General features: G+C 50.6%; 1 protein-coding gene across 1 annotated transcript in view; it reads left to right on the forward strand.

The window, feature by feature from the left end:
* Nucleotides 1-85: 85 nt before the first annotated feature.
* PAPPA2 (pappalysin 2) overlaps nucleotides 86-21874 on the forward strand; it is a 73813-nt gene continuing 52024 nt past the window's right edge. Inside the window, exons 1-3 of the mRNA XM_042874162.1 lie at nucleotides 86-551; nucleotides 3943-4999; nucleotides 19843-19988. Coding sequence (XP_042730096.1) covers nucleotides 86-551; nucleotides 3943-4999; nucleotides 19843-19988 — 1669 coding nt within the window. The remainder of the gene's footprint in view (nucleotides 552-3942; nucleotides 5000-19842; nucleotides 19989-21874) is intronic.

The raw sequence follows: 21874 nt of genomic DNA on the forward strand, positions 1-21874 counted from the left end.
GCTACCCCGACTGCCGCCCGCCGCCCCCCTGAGCCTCCCGCAGTCCCGGGGCCGCCGCCCCCCGATCCCCCGTTCCCCCGGGGCCATGCAGAGCCGCGGGGCTCCCTTGGTCGCGCTGCTGCTGACGGCGCTCAGCCTGACCCGCGGGGACCCCCGGCCCCCCGACCCCCCTCAGCCGTGCGGGCTGGAGGCTCCGAGCCGCCGGGCGGCCCCCCCGCACCATCCTTACGGGCTGTACCCTGGCCGAGCGGCTCAGGGGGGGCTCAGAGCCGCAGTCCCGGACTCCGGGAGGCAGCGGGGTCGGAGGCCGAGGGCAGCCGGGGGAGGCGGCGAGGAGCCGCGGGGCGAGGCGGAAGGCAGGCTGCGGGGCCGGGCGGCGCGGGTGCCGAGCCCCCCCCGGGGCCGGCCGCTCCCCGCCCTGTACTTCGCCGGCGGCCGGGAGACGCTGGCGGCGCGGCCGGAGGCGCTGCCTCACATCCCGCGGGAGCGTTTCACCCTGGAGCTGTGGGTGAAGGCGGAGGGCGGACAGAGCAACCCGGCCGTCATCGCAGGTAAAGCTCGACGGGATGCGGCGGAAGGGATGCGATGCGAGGCCGGGAGGAGCGGGGGGGACGCGGGGACAGAGCCGAGATCCGGAGCTGCTCACCTGCGACAGGTGACAGCACCCGTACCGTCCCACCGACACCCCAAATCCCGCTCTCCCCGCGTCCCGGGCACTCACCGGGAGAAGGGCTGTATTTCCCGGCCCCTCGCCTCCCCCGGGTTCGGGGCACGGAGCTCCCGGCGGATCCCCCCCGGCCCGCGGAGTCCCGGGAGCGGTGGCCGCACGGTGGCAGCCGCACCTCGCGCACCGCCCCGGCCCGGGCTGCGCGGCGCCCCCGGGCTCTGCATCCCCCCAGGCTTCCCTTCTTTGCGTGGTTGCCGAGGGGGGCTTCTCTCCCTCGTGCGGAGAGACATGGCACGTGGGGTTAACTCACGGCGACCCAGGAGCCAGGGGCTGGTGATGGAGAGCTACAATAAGAATCTGAGAATAGTTTGAGTTGCAAGGGACCTTTAAAAACCATCTGGCCCCACTCCCTGCGCTGAACAGGGACACTCACAGCTCCATCAGGTGCTCAGAGCCCCGTCCAGCCTGTCTGCAAGGATAGGGCACCCACACATCTCTGGGCAGCCTGTGCCTCTCCACTCTCCATCCCTCCACTGAACCCCTTTGCTTTGCTTACCACTGGGCTCCACACTTAGACTTTTCTCTGTGGGATGCAGAAGAGGAGAGCGGATGGGTGGCAGATAGGGAAGCTGAGCCAGTGTCTCCCACCCACCCTTTTCACAGCTGTCTGCACCTGGAGCTCAGCCCTGCAGGTGCTTTGCATTATTTTCCCCTGCTAGTTTTCTCTCTTTTGTTGTCGTTTAATTTTCCCTTAGTGGAGGGTGGGCCCGTCATTACACAGCGACCACTGGCACTGGCACGATCCCCCGCTCCAGGCTTTGAGTCAGCCCCACGCACCTCCGGCTGGCTGAGTCACCCGCAGCTTCCCACCCGCGCCCTGCAGCTGGCAATGCAGGGCCGTGGTAATGGGGACAGGGATGGAGCACTTCCTGCTGTGTTCTGTATGTGCAGGTGGCACCAGGACCTCCAGCCCTTCTGCCCTGCTGGGATGGGATCGTGCACTGGCTGCTTGGTGCTCAGGGAGGAGCCCCAGGGGAAAGGATGCTCTGCGTGGTCCTTATAAAGCTGTGCACTTCTTCACCACTCTCCTGGCAGTCAAATCAAAAGGGTTATTTATTCCTTCTCTGTCTCCGTTGCCTGAACTTTACACCCCAGGGCAGTTTTGTGGCCAGCTTTTTGCATATTGGTGCTGAAGCACGGCTGCTTCCTTTCATGTTTTTGTGGTGTTGCCAACAACGCATGTTTTAAATCCAGCATTATCACTCTAATCCTGGGCACAAGTCACAAGCCAGGTTATGTTTCCCCTTTCCCATCCTATAGACTAGATGCCAAGTTAGACTTGTGAATGCCAAGATTTGCATCTCCTCTGCAATGGCTCTTTCCATTTTGGTGGGCCACTTGTAAATTTATGGGGCACACCCAGACTGTGTTTGCAAGGATGCTGGGTCCCATTCTCCCCATAAAGCTGCTCCACCTCAATGCTGTTTTTGCTCTCTTCTTGCATTTAACCAAATTTGGGGCACCCTAGATTGTCACAGAGTGAACTGCAGGAGGAGATCCCAAGCCCTGTTTCCTCTGTCCCAGTGATGAGCAAATCCTAGAGGATGGCTTTTGAGTGTGCAGTCCCAGCACTTCCACCCAGCACTGTGGTTTCATACACAAAAATGAGCCAAACCTCATCTGTCCATGTAGGCTTTGTGTTTGGCTGGTTTTTTTGCTTGCATCTTGGCTGGAGTTGTTGTGACCACTTGGCTGCAGCTTGTCCTCCTTGGAGGAGACAAGGACAAAGAACACTTGGGGTCCAGCAGTGCTTGAAGTGACCTTTGTAAAGCTTGCTGCTGGGTTATGAGGGCTGGAAAGGATATGTGGGACCGTGGTGACCTGGTTCCCTTGGATGTGATCCCTTTGACATGGTCCCACACCACATGCTTATCTCTAAATTGGAGAGAGATGTATTTGAAGGGTGGGCCATTTGGTTGGTAAAGAATTGGTTGGGAGGTCACAGACAGAAGGTTGTGGCCATGTCTCTACGTCCAAGTGTAGGTCAGTGAGGAGTGGTGTCCCTCCGGGGCTCATCTTGGGACTGGTGCTCTTTAACATAATCAGTGATACAGATGATAGGATTGAGAGAACCCTCAGCAAGTTTGTGGATGACACCAAACTGAGTGGTGCAGTCGCTACAATAGAAGGAAGGAATGCCATCCAAAGGAACTCTGATAAACTGGAGAGGTGGGCCCTTGTGAACCTAGTGAGATTCAACAAGGCCAAGTGCAAGGTGTTGCGTTTGGGTCAAGCAAATCCCAGAAATATGCACAGACTGCAATAAAAAGTCTCTGAGAGCAGCCCTGTGGAGAAGTACTTGGAGGTCCTAGTAGATGTTGGGGGAAATTTTTCACCAAGAGGGTGGTGAGGGTCTGTCACAGGCTGCCCAGAGCTGTGGGTGCCCCATACATAGAGGTTCCCAAAGCCATGGATGGGGCCCTGGGCTGCCTGATCTGGAGGGGGGCAACCAGCCCATAACAGGGGTTGGAATTGGGTGATCCCTTTAAGGTCCCTTCCAATCCCAGCCATACTATGGTTCTATGACACAAGCCTGAAGGTCGTACTGAGAGCATTTATTATGTCCTCATGTTCGTTTGTAATGTTTGGTGCATCCAGCCACCTGTGGCCATTAACTGCAGGGTGAGGGAAATCTGCGAGATGGAAGATTGAGATATCTTGGAGATTCAGGAACGCAGGATGTTTTGCTTTGGATTGACTTATTCTAATCCTTGAAAGCGCAGTGTCTCATCCCAGCCTGCAGTCATGCTCCTATGGGAATGTCTTTCTCTTTGGCCTCTCTTCTCCAACTGGCTGAGCTCTTCATGCCCTTTCCACTCAGCTTCCATAGCTCTGACTCTTGGCTCCTCAGCCTGCTCACCCAAATAATGAGCAGTGCCCACTGTCCAGACCCTGTCCAACTTTACTTGCCTGTGTCTCATTCAATGTGACCACATGGGCTAGTGGGGAAATATTGGTGGTAGATGGATGGTTGGACTGGATGATCTTGGAGATCTTTTCCAAGCTTGCTGATTCTATGACTCTGAAAACCTTCCCTGCTCCTTCACCCCAGAACATAGAAACATGATGATGTGCTTTGCTCTTTTGTGCTCCATATCCCTAAGAGTCATCTCAGTGCAGGAGGCAGAGGCATGCCACAAGGATGCTCACAGAGCAGCAACGCTCTCCACTTCTCACCACCTCCCTCTTTTCTCTCCAACCCATCCCCTCTGCAGGAGTCTTCGACAACTGCTCACACACGGCCAGCAATAAGGGCTGGGCTTTGGGCATCCGTGCCCTGCGCCTGGGTGGCAAGCAGGATGCCCGCTTCTTCTTCTCCCTGCGCACAGACCGAGCGGCCGCCGCCACCGAGGTGACAGGGTCCCATCGCTACCAACCGGACACTTGGACCCACCTGACCGCCAGCTATGACGGGCACTGGATGGCCCTCTATGTGGATGGGGTGCGGGTGGGCCGCACTGATGGGCAGGGAGGGCCCCTGCACAGTGCCTTCATGGCCTCCTGCCGCACCCTGCTGCTGGGAGGGGACGCCTGGGGGGACGCTCATGCTTTTCGGGGACATGTGGCCGGGCTGGCCTTATGGCAGGATGCGCTGCCCCAAGCACAGCTCCAGCGAGCTTTCCTTGAAGAGGTGCCCAGCGGCTCTCCAGTGCTGGCCGCCGGCTTGGACACTTTGGAGCAACAGTGGGTGCCGTTCCGTGAAGCCTCGCTACCCCGGCGCCGGGTCCTGCCCCCCGCCGTACCCCCCATCCTCCATCCGTTCGGTCCTCCAGCCTGCGGGCAGACGGCGTGCGACAACGTGGAGCTGGTCTCCCACTACAACCAGCATTGGCCGCTGCGCGGTGCCAAGGTGGTGCGGTACCGTGTGGTCAGCCTGGCCGAGGACAGCGGCGGGCGGCCGACGGTGAGCCGTGAGCAGGTGTGGCGGCAGCACCGGGCGCTGAGCGAGGCCTTCCGCCCCTACAACATCTCGTGGCAGCTCAGCCTGCTGGAGGTGCGCAACTCGTCCTTGCGCCGCCGTGCCGTTCTGCTGGGCTGTGAGCCCAGTAAGGTGGGCAACGAGCGCTGCGACCCTGAGTGTGAGCACCCACTGACCGGCTATGATGGCGGGGACTGCCGCCGACCCGGGCGCTGCTTCTCCTGGAAGCGCCGCGACGGTGTTTGCCACATGGAGTGCAACAACATGTTGGATGACTTTGATGATGGCGACTGCTGTGACCCACGGGCTACCGATGTCACCAGGACCTGCTTCGACCCTGACTCGCCATACAGGTAGGTAGGGAACCAGGCTGTGAACTGTGAGGGTTGTCTGGGGGACGTTGCAGGTACCATGGGTGCAAAATGCGTTAATGGAGCTTCTGTGCATGGTGCTAGGGCATGAGGGCACCTGCTGCCATGGGGACTCTGCACGCATCTCTCTTCTCCCCAAGGGAGAGCAACATTCAGGGGAGGGGTTAGAGATATGCAGTTCCTCTGGATTTTCTCCTTCCCTTCTATTCTCCACGCTGTGGGAGCAGCTGGGCTGTTGCTACAAACACATCTTCATTCCCAAGCCAGCTCCTGATCCCCCAGTGGGAATGCAGGAAGCAGGTGCCCATAACCAGGACAGTGGCAATGGGTGTCTTCATCCATTCCTGAGCTTTTCTCACCATCTGAGGAAGCACAGGGGGAGGACGAGGAGCCCTTCTCTCAGTGTTTCCTCCTCAGCCATGGCACCAGACGTGACCCCTAGATGTTTTCCCACCCTGGGATGAAATCTGATGGCCTGTGCCTATCAGATTCATCATAATGTTAATAATGATCAGAACATCATGATGTTCCTCATTATTGGTGTGGTGAGCGGTTCTGCTGCCTGCCACATGGCTGCTCAGGATAGCCGCCCACTGCCACTTGGCCACCAGAAGAGGCTTTGCTACTTAATGGAGACATGGCCAAGGCTCTGTCCTCACCCTCTGTGTGCAGCTAGAGGAATGTTTTCATCCTCGGACAAGAAGGGCTCCACCTAAATTTAAAAAGGCTGAATTTTTGCTGGTATGAATCAGGGCTTCCATTTGTCAGGATTTTCCCCTGAAAGTTGGGAAAGAAAAAAACTAAACTAAACAAAGCAAAAAACCAACATACAAAACAAAACAAAACAAAACAAAACAAAAACCTTGCTTCTGTGGGAAAATGGGAACACTACGGAAATAACAAAACTTTTGCAATTTTTCTTTCTGCAGCCCTCATTGGTCTGCAGACAAGACGGGACTGTGGGCAAATCTCTGAAGGGGAAATCCATCTTGCATGGTGGTTGGGAAATCTGGGGGCATGGATTGCATGGGGCTCTGGGCAATGTGATCTAGTACATGATCTAGCAGCTAGCAATCCTGTCTGCAGCAGAGGGGCTGGAATTTGATGATCCTTGAGGTCCCTTCCAACCCAAGCCATCCTAAGATTCTATGACTCTACGATCCTGGTGCTGCTGAGCTCCTGAGCTCTTTTTCCCCTGCCTGCATGGGTACCATGGTGTTTGGGGTAGGTACAACCTGAATTTGTACCCTGCTGTTTCATGGGAGATTACTAGTATGAGTCTGGGAAGCGGCGAGGTGAGGTGAGCTGGTTGGGTTGGTGCCCTTCCTACGGGTCAGGGGATTCATCCCAAAATACACAAGCAGGCATTTGGCCATAAAGCATTATGCTTAAATGAGTGTTTATGAGGAGCGGGGCAGCTGGGAAACTTGCAGGAGGATTTTTAGGGTGGAAGCCAAAACGGGAGGAATAACAGAAAATAAAACTTAACAAACTGAGGAAAGGCAGCACGACAGGAGCCAGGTGCCTGGAGGTAAGAGCTGTGGCTGGGGACAGCGTGGTGTTGTCTTTGATGGAGATGGGCAGGGGGAAACATGTTGTTGGATGACTCCTTTCGGGTCAAGGTGGCACAACGGAGCTTTGGGTTTCTGTGTGGTGAATCAGCTCTGCCATATTTTATTTCAAGGCTCTCTAAAGCAGTGGTTTGGATGCGAATGCTTCTCAGCACTGCCAAAAATAATCCAAAGGAGAAAGTCAGCGTGAGACACTGGACAATTTCTTACTTAGTGCTGTCGACAGATGCTATTGTTTTGGTGAAGGGCCCCAATACCTTGGCTTGCATGACTTTATGCACGTGTAAAAGCTTTTGCCATTTTAGAATAGCCCTCACCTCTCTATGTCTGCATCTTTGAGAGAGGCTGATCTGATTGTTGGAGAGAGCAGAGGCAGCTCTAGTGCTTCTCAGCTGGTGAAAACCTCTGTACACTTCTAGAGCTATGTTTGGTTCCAGCATATTGGCCATGCGTAGTGTCATCCAATATCAATAGCACAGCAGGCAGATGAGGCTTGGAAGGAAGAGTGGCAAGGCTGTGGGGCAGGGAGCTGTGCTGAGCCCATGGCAGTGTTGGTGTGCACGCAGCCAGACAGTGGTACTGAGCCTTTCTTATGACCATGGCAGGAGATGTGGACGGCAAGTCAAGAACACGACTGACCATACAAAGAACAAGGGGACAGATATAGCAGGAGAACTGCCAGCTGTCATCCTGCACCCAGCTCCTCCTGCTTTTCCAGGAGCTGCTGGCAGTGTAATGCCAGGGTCCCGGAGTAAGTTTGTGTTCATTTGCTGCAGACATCATCTTCTTACAGAGCTCGAGTGTTGTTGTAATTGGCGCTCTAGGAAGGCAAGCAGCAACAGCTCATTAACAGCAATTAACACTCAGTATGGGCCCCCCTTGGGCAGTTACACTGTGAGCCTGGTGTGTGACACAGTGTGTGTGAAAAGAGCAACTGGAGGGCAGCCTGGGTACCAGCAGAAGGAACAGAAATAACACAGTAAGCAGAAGCATTGGTGGTGGAGGTGCTGCTGTTCAGGACAGCCACAGGCACAAAGAGCCTCCTCTGGTATGGCCCTGAAAACCACAGGGCAGGAAGCTGAGGGGCAGAGCTTGAATGGGGCTCTCTAGCATGCTCCCTGCCCCACATTTTCCCTTCTCTTTTGCCAACCCCTTGTTTCCAGAGTAGCAAATTCAGTTTTGCCTCCTCTGGGATGGCCACAGCTGTGATGTTAGGATCTATCTCATCAACAGGACGCTTGATGGGCCTTAATGTGGGCTTAGCCAGCCTGCCTTCCTCAGGGAGAGATGCTTAATTGGGTTAGGGCTGTTGGGGAGCCTCCTGCTGTTTAAGCGGTTTCTTCAAGCACTAATCCAGATTAACCTCACCGAGTGTCTCTTGTGGACAGGCCCCAAGAATGAACTATCACTCAGCAATTCTCCTTTCCTGGCTACAGGAAACCTGAGCCAGAATAGCGAGCAGTCCACAAGTGCTGGGCTCAGGTCTGGGGGCTGTAAGCAAGGTGGTAAAGAGATGGGCATCTTGGGAACCCCAGAGGGAACCCCAAAGGTAGCAGTACTGGTCTTGGTGGCCACTTCCCCAGGCTGGTAGGCCCACTGGGGCTGGGCAGGTGCAGTAATTAACAGGGCTTTTTGCTGGAGCCTGATGGATTCCTTGGTAGGTTCTTTAAAGTTTCATGAGAGAGGTCAGGCTGAGCTCATAAAAAAGCTGAACGGGAAAGAGAGCCCACTCTCTCTGGGCTCTTCTTATTGATTACTAATTTCAAAACTTGGCAAAGATGGATGGGATTGTCCTTGGTTGTTGCATCCTGAGAACAGGATGCCCACCGAGGTGCTTGTTCATAAAGTGACAAATAGCCAGGGCTGAGTTCACCCAGAGTCCTGGTTTGGGTCAAAACCCCCTAATTTGCTTTTGATCCTCTCAGCCCAAATACATCAGAAAGCACTTAACACATCCTTTGCATCTGTTATGTTGTGCCAAAGATGAACCCAACAGTAGAGTTGTGTTTTGAGGAGCAATGAAGTCTGAGAGGGAGTGGTAAGAAAATGGGCTCTGCTCTTGGTCAGTGTGACTTCCTGAGCCCTGCGGTGTGTCTGCACTCATGTCATCCCCAGGTACTGCTGGGGGGCTGCTCACCTCAGCCTCCAACTGCTGCCTTCACCTTCCCCGTGGGATGTGTTTCATTTGCTTAGATGTCCTATTTCTTCCATCCGATCTCCCGTCTGCTGTGAGAGCTGCTCCTTCCCTGCTGTGGGCTGCAGTTGTCCGTCCTTGTCTCTTACAGGAGTTGGATGTGCTTGTCTCTCTGTTTTGGCCTCTCTTCCAGGCTCTTGGAGGAGGGAGGTCTCCCAAACTTCATCATACATCAGGGTATGAGTTGAGCATCCCAAAGGGCTTTCAGGGCATCTGTTCTCCTGAAGCTGTGAGAAAGAGGATGTAACACCTCCAGTTCGGGCTGGCAAAGGGAAGGGTAGCACAAACTCCCAGAGACCTGCCCGGTGCCCCAAGGTGGCTGGAGCTGTGCAGGAGGACAACCCGATCCGCGTGTGAGCGGGAGCAGCAATCCCTGCCCAGCAGCTGTAGGAGCCCAGACGCTTTCAGGGAAAACAACCCATCCAGATGTGAGCTATTGTTCTAGCAATACCACCATCCTGGGGGCTGATTGAATCCAGACAACAATTGTGAAGGAACAGCATGTGTCCAAGGGCTGGGCTGGGGAAGGGGGGGAGTCACTCTGTTTCCAGCTTTTCAGCACTCCCTGGGGTTCCTACTCATCCCTCCGTGTGCAGCTGAGATCCCAGGAAATGACCCAGCAGGGTGCTTGGCAGCATGCTGGTGGGACTCCATCAACCCCATGCTGATGGGCTCTTGTGGATGATTGATGCACGTTTGGGTTGGCAGGCTGCGCCGCGGACACTGGAGCTGTTGAGCGAGCATACCATTTTTAGTTTGCCTTGGCTCTGCTGACACCGTTATATAGGAAATCAAATTGTCCCTTTGCAGAGGGTGATGTGGGGAGAAGGATGGATCCAATGCAGCCCGAGCCCACCAGAACTGAGCAAGGCGGAGGGCTCCGGGAAAGGGAGCAGTGGTAGCCTTGGTGTTTCTCTTGTTTGTGGTTAAAGTAGGGCTGTTACATTACAAAACTTCCCCCAAAGAATTATCTTGCATCCTTTTCACATTCGCGAGAAAGGCATTTTTAGAATGCTGGCTTGTATGCACTCCGGCTGGGATACCCAATTGCCTGGGCCTAAAAATAAGTTGGGGGCTGGGGACTTGATTTTTCCCCTCCTTGTTTACTTATTTAAGAAGAGGGGGGGATGTTTGGACTGAATATATTTATTTTCCTCTCTTTCTCCGTATTGATCTCCTTCTGGACTAACACCAAGAGTATTTGCCCTTCAATGAGCAAATTCATCCTTGCTCAGCAAATTCACCCACTGCTACCAACCCTGGGAAAGGTCCTTCACCCACACAGCAAATGTTGTCTTTCTGAGGTGCCCACCTGCCTGTGCTGTGGGGAGGGGTAATTCCAGCTCTTCAGATGGGGAAACTGAGGCACGAAAATCCTAGCCATCTTGTGCAGCAATGCAGTGTTACGGCTCTGCTCTGCTGCCTCCTAGACCCTGGGTGGTTAAGAGGCATTTAATGAAAGGAAATGAAGCTGTTCAGGCCTGACTAAATGCACGGCATGAGCTGGCACTGCTATCTGCACAATTTGCCCCAGCCCTTAGCTGGCTCCCCATGCAGCAGCAGCAGCAGCAGCAGGAGCCTTGCACCCACTAGTGTTATCCTGCTTCAGGCTCCTGGGGACACCTCCCTGCACCTGGACTGCTACTTCGTTCATTGGCAGAAAGGAAGAGAGAGCTGATTTACAACAGATCACCTGCGGTTTAGATGGGGACCAAGCTTATCTGTACTGTCTGAGACAGGGAAAGAGCACTGCAAGTCTCAGCCCTGGCCCTGGAAGTTTTCTATTTTTCTTTGAAACAAACAACCCAGGCAGAAACTGAACCATACCTGGCTTTGTTTAGCTTGGAGCCTGCTCTACAATAACTTGCCACTGTTGAATTCTGCCTCGCAAAACCGCAAGGGGCTGCAAACATGTTCCTTCACACATGTTCTGTGTAACGCGGGTGGCTCAGCAGCCAGCATCAACACTGGGAAAAGGCAGCGGGTGCTCAGCCAGGCAGGGGACAGCTTTCCGAGGCGTGCTGGCATGTGCTGGAGCCACGCTGCTGCCCGTGCTGGGATTTGGAGCAGAACCACGTGCAAAGATGCTGGGCTCCTGGCCTTGCCAAGCTGCTGCTGTGTTGTCTGCAAGGCTCTTGCCTTCCCCACCTATTCCTGATCCGGGTCTCCTGCTCTGCTTCTCTCACATACTTCCCATTAACTCCCCTCACGCACCCAGCTCTCTTTCCCTCTCTTTGGAGGTGGTGACATCCCATGATGTCAGCTCCACTCTTCTTCCCTGGGACCAGTCCCCGTGCAGCCCTGGTAGGTCTGCAGGGGCTTTTTCACTTTTGCAGATGGCCTTAAGCATAAACCTTGGGTGAAAGAGGGTGGTTCTCTACAAGCCAACGCAACTGACTGAACATCCTTAGTGTCTGCTACAAGTGAGGGGTCAGCACAGGACACAGGGTGGAAAGCCCAGCCCATCAGGGTCCTAACAGTCATGCACTCAGACGGAGCTACACTTGGCCATGGGCATTGTTCCTTCTTTGCATGCTCTCAGAGTATGGATACTTTCAGGGGTAGGATGCATTATGGACTGCCTCAGGGATGACACAGGGAACCGCCTTACAGGGCTGGAAGACTAGCAGTGAATGACAATATTTGTCTCCTTTCCAATGACTTGCTGTTCAGAACTTTCTTTGTTGGGTTTGTGAAAGAGAGTGTAAGAGGGAATGGGAGAGACAACATCCCTTTTGCAGGCTTGCGTATTCATGATGTTGTTGCTGGATATTTGGCTTGGACTCTCCTGGGTTTGGCAGTGATGATACCTCAGAATAACAGAATTATAGGTGTTTGAAAGGGCCTCTAGAGATCATCAAGACCAACCCCTCTGCTAAAGCAGATTCCCTACGGGAGATCACACAGGTTCAGGAGGGTTCTGCATCCTTCCAGAGAAGGAGACCTCACAGCCTCTCTGGGCAGCCTGTTCCAATTCACGACGCTCTTTGCAAAGCTTGAACCCACAGGCTGGTTTCAGACAAATAAAAAATTCGGTATCTACGTTCCTGCAGTCAGGAGATGAGTACAAAGCTGGGAGTGATTGCAGCCTTTGCTGAGGCTTTGAAGATATTGGAGAGCTGCGGGGCTGGAAAAACTTTAAATCCACGTTTCACCTTGTGGGTTTGGAGTTCCTTTAGAGTTCACTCCTATTTAAATTTTTGGGACATGCTAACCTCCAAATGAACCAAGTTTTCTACGTGAAACTTTGAGTGCCTGATCCTCAAGTGAGAACCTGTAGGTTGAGCTGAATCCCAGGGGTCCTTTGACTTCTATTGCTTGCAGGAAACAAGGGACAGTGCGTGTGGCCAGGGAGGATGAGATGCTCCACATGTCCTCTGCTCCCACCACAAGAGGCCAGCTGTTCTGAAAGCCTGGCTCTCCCCTAATGAAAGATGTCCTCCTACTTCAATGGGGCTCAGATGTGTCGCATGTTTTAAGATGATCTCACTTGTGAGGAAATTGGAAGTCTCTTTGAGGAAGAGATGGCCGTGATTCATGCTGATAGAAATAGAAAGGCCAAACAAGCAAATGGAAACTCCCTATTGACCACGTCCCTGCAATTTAAAGGGTTTTTACTACCTATTCCAGTATTAATTTGAAAATCATATGCATTTACTCTTACATACTACAATCAGATGGGTTTTAAGCCATTAAGGCCCATTGGGTCAATAACTACCATTTTCAAAAATCTATTAAATACCCATTTCCGTGGAAATAGAGCTCCTACAATTGATCACAGCTACCAACTCCCATTAAAATAAATCCCAAACGCTATCAACTCCCTCAAGATGTAGAGCACTAAAACACAGATTGCTGGGACAAATTTATCCCAGGGGAAAGTTGATGGTCCATTATACTTAAGCAACACAAGAATTGTCACATAAGCCAGGAAGTTTATGGGAGTTGCATGTGTTAGTCTTCCCTGAGGGGGTAAGGAGGAAGGTTCACGGGGTGAATTGGTAGCTCTAGCACAAACTCAAAGCCAGGCACCCGCGGGACCTTTTTGGGAAACATTCGGCTTATTTTATATGAACTTTCAAGTGTATGTAGACCTTGGTTGTTTGGCAGAAGCAAACGATGCTCTAGGGCTGAAATGCTGGAAGAAGTTATGAATTTGTGGCTCTGTTCTTGGTGAAACAGGATTTCAAATACAGACTCTCAGCTCCATCCAACCATCAATTTCCATTATTTTTTGGAAGCGGGGTGGGAGGGTGTAAGTAATGACTTGGAGACCTTGAAAGTTGGAAGTCTATTGAGATTTGCAGGTGGATTTAAAGTCTGTCAGCACGAGGACAAGTGGATCAGCCTATTTTGTTGTGATCTTTGTTCAACTTCACAGACACCAATGATGTATCGCAATGGCTGTTCTCCAGTCACATGCCCCATGTCAGTCCTTCTGGATTCAGGGTGGCACTTCCTCAGCCTCCCACTGCAAATATCCACTGAGTTTTATCTGTGAACGCCTTGATTTCTGCAGTTTAATCTCAGTTAAACTGATCTTCAGCCCCACTTTCCCTGCTGAGCAGACCTCCTCGTTTCTTCTGTTGCTTTTCTTATTTCTGAAAGGGTCTTTTGCTCTTTGTTTTCACTGGAGTCAGCCTGACTTCAGGGAATTCCCATTTTACCCTGCTCTCCCAGCCTCTCCAATGCAGAAATGCCTGCTGCTCGGTCCTGTTTTTCCATTCTTAGTTCAAGAACTGTCTTTATTCCTCCATCTAAATTAATCTCAATCAAGCCATAATTAGTTCAGGACAAGTTTTCTTTCTTTCATCAGCTCTTTCATAATTCTTACACTGCTTACCAAAACCCTGTCTAAAATAGTATTGGCTTCTGCTGGTGCAGTGATGATTTACTAAAGAATTTTGTTAGTGAGCACTTCCAGGAATAACTGGATCGTGCTGTTGTGAGCAGCATTTATTCTTCAGCCTATCTCAGGGCAAAGCGCCCTGCAGGGCTTTCTAGTCTGACACTGATGGTATTGTTCTTTTTTACCCAAATTTGACCTCAGGAAGTTACATGCTCCCATCTGATGTAGCTGGCAGTGGATCTGTTGTGTGCTATGGTCCTCAGCCTTCTGCTCTCTGTGCCCAGTACATCTGCACGGAGGGGGCGCAGTCTCGAACCACAACCCTTGTTATGATCTTGTCTGCAGCTGTGCCAGTACAGCTCTGCCCCTGCAGCATCTGCTGCTGCTTCTTCAGTCCCAAAGCCAAATCCACATCTCACACAGAGACTGAGGCTTTCCTCAGTCTGACTGCAACAGGAATTACTCTTGGGGAAGGAAACCCTGAAGCCCACGGTCCTCATATAGGAGCATTTTGGCCTGCCATCCTTGCTGACATTTGGATACTCAAACTTTCGCGAGAAGTTTGAACCGTCTCTCACACAATGCTGCTAGTGATGGCTGCTCCTTGCTACTCTTTGACCAATGCTACCAGTGCCTCAGGGTTGGTCTTCCCAGGCAAACACAAGACGTAATGAGATGCTCTCATCCTCTGCACACCGCAAACGGCTTTGGATTCTTGTGCTGGAGTCCAACGCACAATGAAGCTGATGAGGGACTCCCAAGGATTACAGAGGGCTTCCTGCCAGTGGTGCTGTGCCTCCTGTCAGCCCAGGGAGTGGTCTGTCTTTTCCTCCAGCTTTCCTTTGCCCCTCAGACAAGTTTCATGTCTGCCTGTACTGCTAGATGCCCAGATGACTGAGCTGCCTTCTTAAGCTGCATTATGCCAGCAGTGATGCTTGTGGCATGGCAGCATAGTGCTGGGCTGGAGTCAGAGTTCAAAGGTTTGAGGTCTTGTGGAGTTGAAGAGCCTTAACAGGAAGACTTCTGGTTACACATCACGTGAGATTTCCCGTGCTGGGAATAGGAACGAGGATTCCCAAATCCAAGGAAGATTTGTGTATGCAAGCCTGAGTTTGGCAGAGTACCTCTTTAGATTCCTTATGGAGTCGCCAGCAGGGAGAGGCATGGCAGGGATGAATGGAAGATCTTTGCTTCGGCTCACCATATGGAGGAGCATCTCTTCACTAATGAGATGGAGAATGCAGAGTCTGCCCCCGATTACATTCATGCCACTTGGCTCAACACCTGCCTTCACCGGCTGAGTCGTGGCTCTTTGTCTTTAACACCTTGTGTTAACCCTTTGCTGCCCTGGGGGAGCATGCTGTCAGCACAAGTTACTGGCAGGCTGGTTCATGTTCCTTGGAAGTCTGAGGGATTCCTCATTTGTCAAGAAGAGGTTTGGGGAAAGAAAGGATCCTCCCTGCTTGGCAGGAGTAGGAATTTCGGTGCGGTGGATGAGAGACATGAAAGCAGAATCCCCTGTGACTTCATTAGGCTGGATAGTTAGCCTGGAGCTGGCTGTGTCTCAAGTATTTTCCAGCTGTCCATGGAGGGCACTTGGACAATTTCCATTCAACCCCACTCCCACATCCCTTCTGAAAAGCCTACAGGGAAAAGAATTCTATTTTTGCATTGCAGTTTAATTCCTGTGGCATTACACACTGTATCCTCTGCAATACCCAGAGAATTCAGTTTGATTTATGGTGCTGCGTGGTACATGTTGGTCTTGCTTTTCATTCAGAAGTGCCATTTTCTGCCTTTCCTTGGTCATTCCAATGGCCATTTTTATGGCACCAAGACTTTTTGCTGCTCTTGCTTCTCTTCTCTCAACTTAAACAAAATCAGATTAAGAGTTTGCCCATTCAACCAACCAGTAGATTAGCAAATCCTTTTGCTCTTTCCCACCTCTGCACCAGCAGCATTCCTGTTATTTTTGCCAGAAATTGCTGCTTGCTGAAGAACACCAAGTCTTCTGTATTGGCTAAGTCAACACAGACCTCGACTTATAACCATGAGTAGAAAGATTCTGCCTCCCTCATGGATTAAGAAAAAATGGTGCAAGTAAACACACAAGAAAGGATGTGAAGGCTTTCCTTGGAGGCTTGGAACAAAGTATGATTTTTTCAGCTGCTTAGAATGGAATCTTTGGGTCTTCAAGCCTTCATTAGAGCATCAGGAATTTAGATTAGGTGTTAGGATTTTTTTTTCCATGAAAGCAACTAAATAGTGGAATAGATTTCCAAGAGAGGTAATGAAACCTCTGTCCTTCGAGCTGTTCAGCTTTCAGCTGGGCATAGCCCTGAGCAACTTCATGTAATTAGACATGTTTTGTACCTTAAGAGGTCAGACTACGTGACCTGTGGAAGCCCCTTCCAGCTGCACTTACGGGTCTCTGAATCCACACCTCTTTGGAGACAGTCATGGAAGCTGCTGGACTTCCTGTTTTCATCTCCTTCACTGATTGTATGAAACTTCATACAGTGACAGTACATCCTGTCCCATACACAGTTCTGTGCTCGTGACCAATTACAAAGACCACAGAAGCATCAGTGCTGCTCCACTGTACTGCTGTAGAACAGTGCAAGATCTAGGCTTCCCCATCCTGCTTCTCCAGCAGCCATGAGTTCTACAAGTGTTCACACAGTACCTAAGCCTTCCTTGCAGTCAGATTATTCACTAGCATCATTCAGTTAGCAGTGCCGTAGGTGAGTGCTGCTGAGCACTGGCATGATGGAAGCCCTCGTATCTGGACTCAGTCCTTCAAACATCACCATTCCAAATGGTGTTCATGTCCATGATGGCAATGGCAGGTTATGACCTTTCCTACCTTACTCTCCATCCACTGTTGCATATACTCTTCTTGAGAGCTGCACTCTCCCAGGGGTGCACATACTCCCCAGGCCCAAGTGGCTCTAGCTGCTCACCGAGTTTATTTATGCTCCTGGAGAAATGTCTGCAAAACTGAAGACATTTTATGCCTCTCTTCTGTCTTCTCCTTTATTCTCTGTGCAAAGAGGGTGTTATTTCTTGGGTGATTTTTTTTTCCTCATTATTTTTCCCCCCCTCCCCACGTATCCTTCTGGCTTTCCCTGTGCTTCTGTGTCAGTTTGCAGCACCCACGGCACATAAATATCATCTAGTTCAGAATTCTCCAATCTTGGAAGAGCTGGGAAGCTATTCAGGGAGCAGAGGAGAAGTCTGTCATTTGGTTCTTTCATGGAGACCAAAAGCTTCTCTGCCATCCCCAGGGAAAATCACAGAAGCGCCGAAAAGGAGGGAGAGCATGACCTTGGCAGTAAGTGACAGGCAAAGACGCCAGTTGCATGCTCCTTGTCTCAGCTAGGAATGCCAATGGAAAAGAGGGTTTGAGGGGAATCAGAGTTGCCCATTCTAGGGTCGTTTTGGTCTTGCTCGTGTTGTTGGGGATGCCGGCAGAATGTGATGCTTTCTTTGCCATGGTGGGCGGAGTCCCTTCCTCTCCTCTTCCATCCATCTGAGCATCTCCATGCTGGGACTGCTCCCCCTACCCTTAACACAACTCTGAACCATCCAAATCTTTCAATGGAGGAAATTAGTTATTTATAATTAAGGGTTGACCAAAAAATGTTGCTAGTGTCAAGGGAACAGCAGGCGACAGCCAGAAAAACATGATGTCTCCAGAAGAGAGGCAGCAGGAATATCCCTCTGAATAGGGCTGACGTTAGCTCTCGGAATTTGGACAGCCTGGAAGGGTTTGGGGCTATTTTTCCAAGATATCATAGGTCAGGAATCAACATTATTTTTAATTCTGTGTCCCCCGAGCAGCTCTGGTGCATAAGGGAGGCTTTTTCTCCCCTCCTTGTACTCTATTTCTATGAAATTTTTGCTTTTCTTCCTTCCGAGTCATGCCACAAATATGTCCTTCAGGTTTATTTATTCTTCTCTCTATCTATTCCTCCCAGCCTGCTCCCATCTTGGTTGGGTTGCAGAGATGGCGTCAGCGTGGCGCGTGTCTGGGATGCTCAGGCGAGACATCACAAATAAGAGATCATGTTATCCTAATTTGCTGTTTCCGGTTGGGAGAGTTTTTCTTTCCACAAGCTTATGTGCCTGGGGAAAACATGCTGGGAATGCTGCTTTGTGGTGGGAGATCTCAGGGCCTGGTGAAGAAGAGATGGTCATCTCATCCCACCGTTAAGTGCTGCCTTATGCTTCAGCCAAGATTTTTCTGCAGTGGCTGATGTTTTGGAACTGCTTTGTCATAGAGAAGGTGGCTGAGATGTCCAGGACAGGATGGCCTATCAGAATGGAATTATGGGGAACGTAGTCAGCAGACTCCGATTATTTGATATTCACAAAGTTGGTAATGACTTCTGAAAACCTATGCTATTTCAGATTCAGCAAGATGGTCACACTTGATTCGATGTGCTACTTCCCACATGCCATCCTGCTCTGGCGTGCTTTTGAAGCCTTGTTCCTTTAAATTTTTGATTCACTTTCTCCTCCTTTTCTTCCATTTGCTGTAGCAACCTCTCTCTTTCTAAACAAGTCTGTTGGTATAATAACTTCGCTAGGGATCTTGCCATTTCAAACAGTGTATTTGCACATTTCTCACTGGCTTCCCTTCTCATTTCACATCTTGGACAATAACATGCTTTTTTCCTCTTAGCCCTCTTAGTTTAACTTTTAGTTCTCTCTTCCACAATTCAGCGTGGTGAGGAATGCTCTAATGGATACCACTTTTACAGAAGCTGCTAGTTCAAACACAGCCGGTGAGCCTTCATGGCTGGTCCAGTGTAAAGAAATGGTTGTATTCCCTTCGTGATCCCTCTGCAGGGCTCGAGGATGCCAATTGCTCCTGGAAGCATGGGAATAAGTGAAATGCTTTTCACCACCTTAATGTTGCTGTTGGCCTCATGCTGGGGATTTAGTCATTCTTATGACATATTTCCACAATGGTGCATTTCCATCATCATTCCACAGTGATGTATTTGAAGCCTTTCCATGTGTTTTCTTTCCCCTTAGGATCTCTTAAGTTAACGCAGCCTTCCCCTTGGCTTCATGAACTGTGGGGTCAGGCTCCTCAGATTTTGAAGACTCAGAGACAGTCTAGGGCTACCTGTCCCAGTGCTGCCTCAGCTCATGAGGTTCATGGCACCAATAGTGGAAACACTAGTAGTTAATTTAAAAGAGCACCTGGCACTTGCAGCAGAGCCCAAGGCCCTACAATCCCACTACTATTTTTATTGGAATTGTTGTTATTGAGTTAAATCCTGATCCTTTTACAAAGCTGAGGACATGAACTCTGTAAAGATCAACACTGCTGGTATACCAGTGAATGCAGAATAGATCTGACCAATGCAAAAAGCACCCCATAGATGGGAGAGCAAAACCTAAACTTCCTGACTATCATTCTTTTTCCAAGCACTGAGACATGCCAGCCCCATGGATGCAGTAAGGATCATTTCAGAGATGACCCAGCACCCATGAGTGCTGCTGCTCTGCTGTTCACTGTAGGACGAGTGCAATGTTTCTCACCTCTCCCAGTTCATCACCTTCTTGTGCCCTTCAGAAATGGATATCTTGGATATCCCCATTCCAGGTATTTCTTTTTTTATTCCAGTAACTGTTTAGTCACAGTTCGGAGACTGGAGGAGAGACAGGCAGCAGTGTGACCATGAGGTTTCCCCACTAAACATGCCCTTTGGTGGAGCCGTTTCCAAACTTGCTTCTCTCTCCCTTATTTCAGAGCTCCAGAACTTCTCCTGCAGCCATCCCAGCCCAACCTACTCAGAGATAATTTCTTCAAGGCCAGGCCACACTCCATTTTGAGCAGAGCTGGAAGAAAGATGTCTTGGAGCAAAACGTTGTTCATACTCTGCTTCTTTGTGCAACATGCAGGCATGGGGGTGAGGCTGCACACCCTCTGATACACTACATACCTGCGTTCTGCAGGGATTCCCCATTCTTCACCACCCACCATACTTGTTGCCTGGAGGAAATGGGTAGAACCATGGTTGTGAAATCCTACAAACAGATTAAAAACGTTGGCAACAATTCTTTGGATTTGCATGACTGCATCCCACCCAACCTCAACACTAACCCCTTCCAGCTCAACCGTGGGCTGCTCTCACTTGTCCTCTTTGCTGCATTGATGTGTTTGCTGACTGTCTGCTCTCCCTTGTCCTTGCAGGGCATACATGAGTGTGAAGGAGCTGAAGGAGGCACTGCAGCTGAACAGCACCCACTTCCTCAACGTTTATTTTGCCAGCTCTGTGAGGGAAGAGCTGGCTGGTGCTGCCACTTGGCCATGGGATAAAGAGGCCCTAAGTCACTTGGGTAAGCAAGCTGCCTGACTAATGGGGTCTCAGGGTTTTTCCACTTCTGTCTCAGTTGGCTGTTTGAAAAGATGCACTAGAATTTGTTCTCAGGTAGAGCTGGGAGAAAAAACAAGCTTATATTTTGAGACAAAGACTTTTGTCTTCACTTACAGTATGCTTAATGAAATTCCGGGGTTGATCCTCCAGCTTAGCCCTTCTTTGGCATGGGTTGGCATTTCAGCACTGAGCAATTCTGTTCAGGTAGCCTGTGACATATTGGTGAAGAGATGATGGGTAGAGCTGCAGGCTCTGGAGAGGGGGCAAGAGTCACCTCAGTCCTGTTGGTTTAGGAAAGGCTGATCCTACAATGGCGTGGGGTGGATTCTCTCAGACCATCCAGACCCCATCCACCAGGATGCTAGGAATGGTCAGCTTCACCAACGAGAAACATAAACAAGGGGTCTCAGCTACTTTAGAGCCAAGATTCCAGATATGGAATATCTCCAATATCTCCAGAGCAGAGCACCAAGCACCATCCACTTCCAAATCCAGCTGCAAATGTGAGGATCACTATCAAATTTAAGCCATGTTTTTATAACTTGGCTTGCTACTTGCTGAAGGCATGGTACTCTTTGGCTTCAGTGAATTCAAGGCAGCCCATAAAGGTCATCAGTCCTGGCAAGCTCCAAAATTGTTAAAACTGCAACGCTTCACTAGAACGTAAATGCACTGTGTGTTTTCTCCTATTTCTACAGTCTCTCTTTTTTCCTGCCTCTCCCTCCTCCTCTTCAATGTTGGAGTTTTTTGGCAGAGCTCTTTACACTTTGTAGTCAAAACATCTAAAGTGTTTCTCAATAAGTTACTGGAAATAATTACTCGTGACACCTGCACAGCAGACCTAGACCTTCTGCTTTTACCAGCGTATGATGTGCGACTCTTCAGTTTTACACTACTCTTAAAGACCTGTTTTAAATCTCTTCTTTGCCAGCTTCCCTCCCTCAATGGTTTTTCAATGGCATAGTGCTACAGTCGCTAGTTGAGGAAGGCAAATCTCCATGAAATTTGTTCCCTTGGCTTCCAGAAATCGTTTCCAAGGTTCGGCTTGACAATCATCTTCCTACAGCAAGTGCTTCAGCCACACATGTTCTCGTCAGACCCCACCCAATGGCTTGCAAAGGGTTGCACAGAAGGGAAATCAGGGTAACCACTTTAATCAAAAGCTTGCATTTAACTTTGCTCTTGGAGCCTGTGTCCAGCCAGAGCCCTTAGGCAGAGTGGCACCATCTGGAAATGTTGGATCAGGATTTTACTGCAGAGGTTCAGGGGAAGAGGGGTGTTGGCCTGGCTCTGGTGCCAGAGCTGTGAAGTGTGAAGCTGGATCTGAACTTCTCCGAGGCTCTGGCACAGACCAAAGACTTTGGTTAGAGACTGTCCTTAGGTTTAGGTTTAATGAGCTGGGAAGGGAGGGTGACTGACTGTTCTCTGTAAACAGTAGGCTCGTCAAGTGCTTCGTACCACACACAATGTATATTATTGTCAGCACAGAAGAAATTTAGGACTGAGTAGGAGGTAACTGGAGAATCTGAGTAAATGTGAAGGTACAGCAAGGAGGAAAGAGCAAGGAAACCTTGGGAGGAGTGAATAGTAACTTGAGAAAGTTCTCTGAGCTTTAAGGAACTAGCAGTGGCAAGGGGTGGTGACAGGTCCTCGCAGAACAGAGGAGCCAGTCTCCAACAAGACACACTCCCTCCCTCCAAGTGATTTCTGCTAGGCTCCTGTCCTTCCTGATGGTCACATTTTAAGGCCAGCCTGTGTTCTCTCTCATCAGAGATGCCACACTCTTTGTTCCTTACAGACATAACCCTCCACCAAAACTGTTCTCCTCTACTTTGATTCTCCTACTGA

Source organism: Lagopus leucura, unplaced genomic scaffold (assembly GCF_019238085.1).
Source record: "Lagopus leucura isolate 7727_CA_CO unplaced genomic scaffold, USGS_WTPT01 Super-Scaffold_100009, whole genome shotgun sequence".
NCBI lineage: Eukaryota > Metazoa > Chordata > Aves > Galliformes > Phasianidae > Lagopus > Lagopus leucura.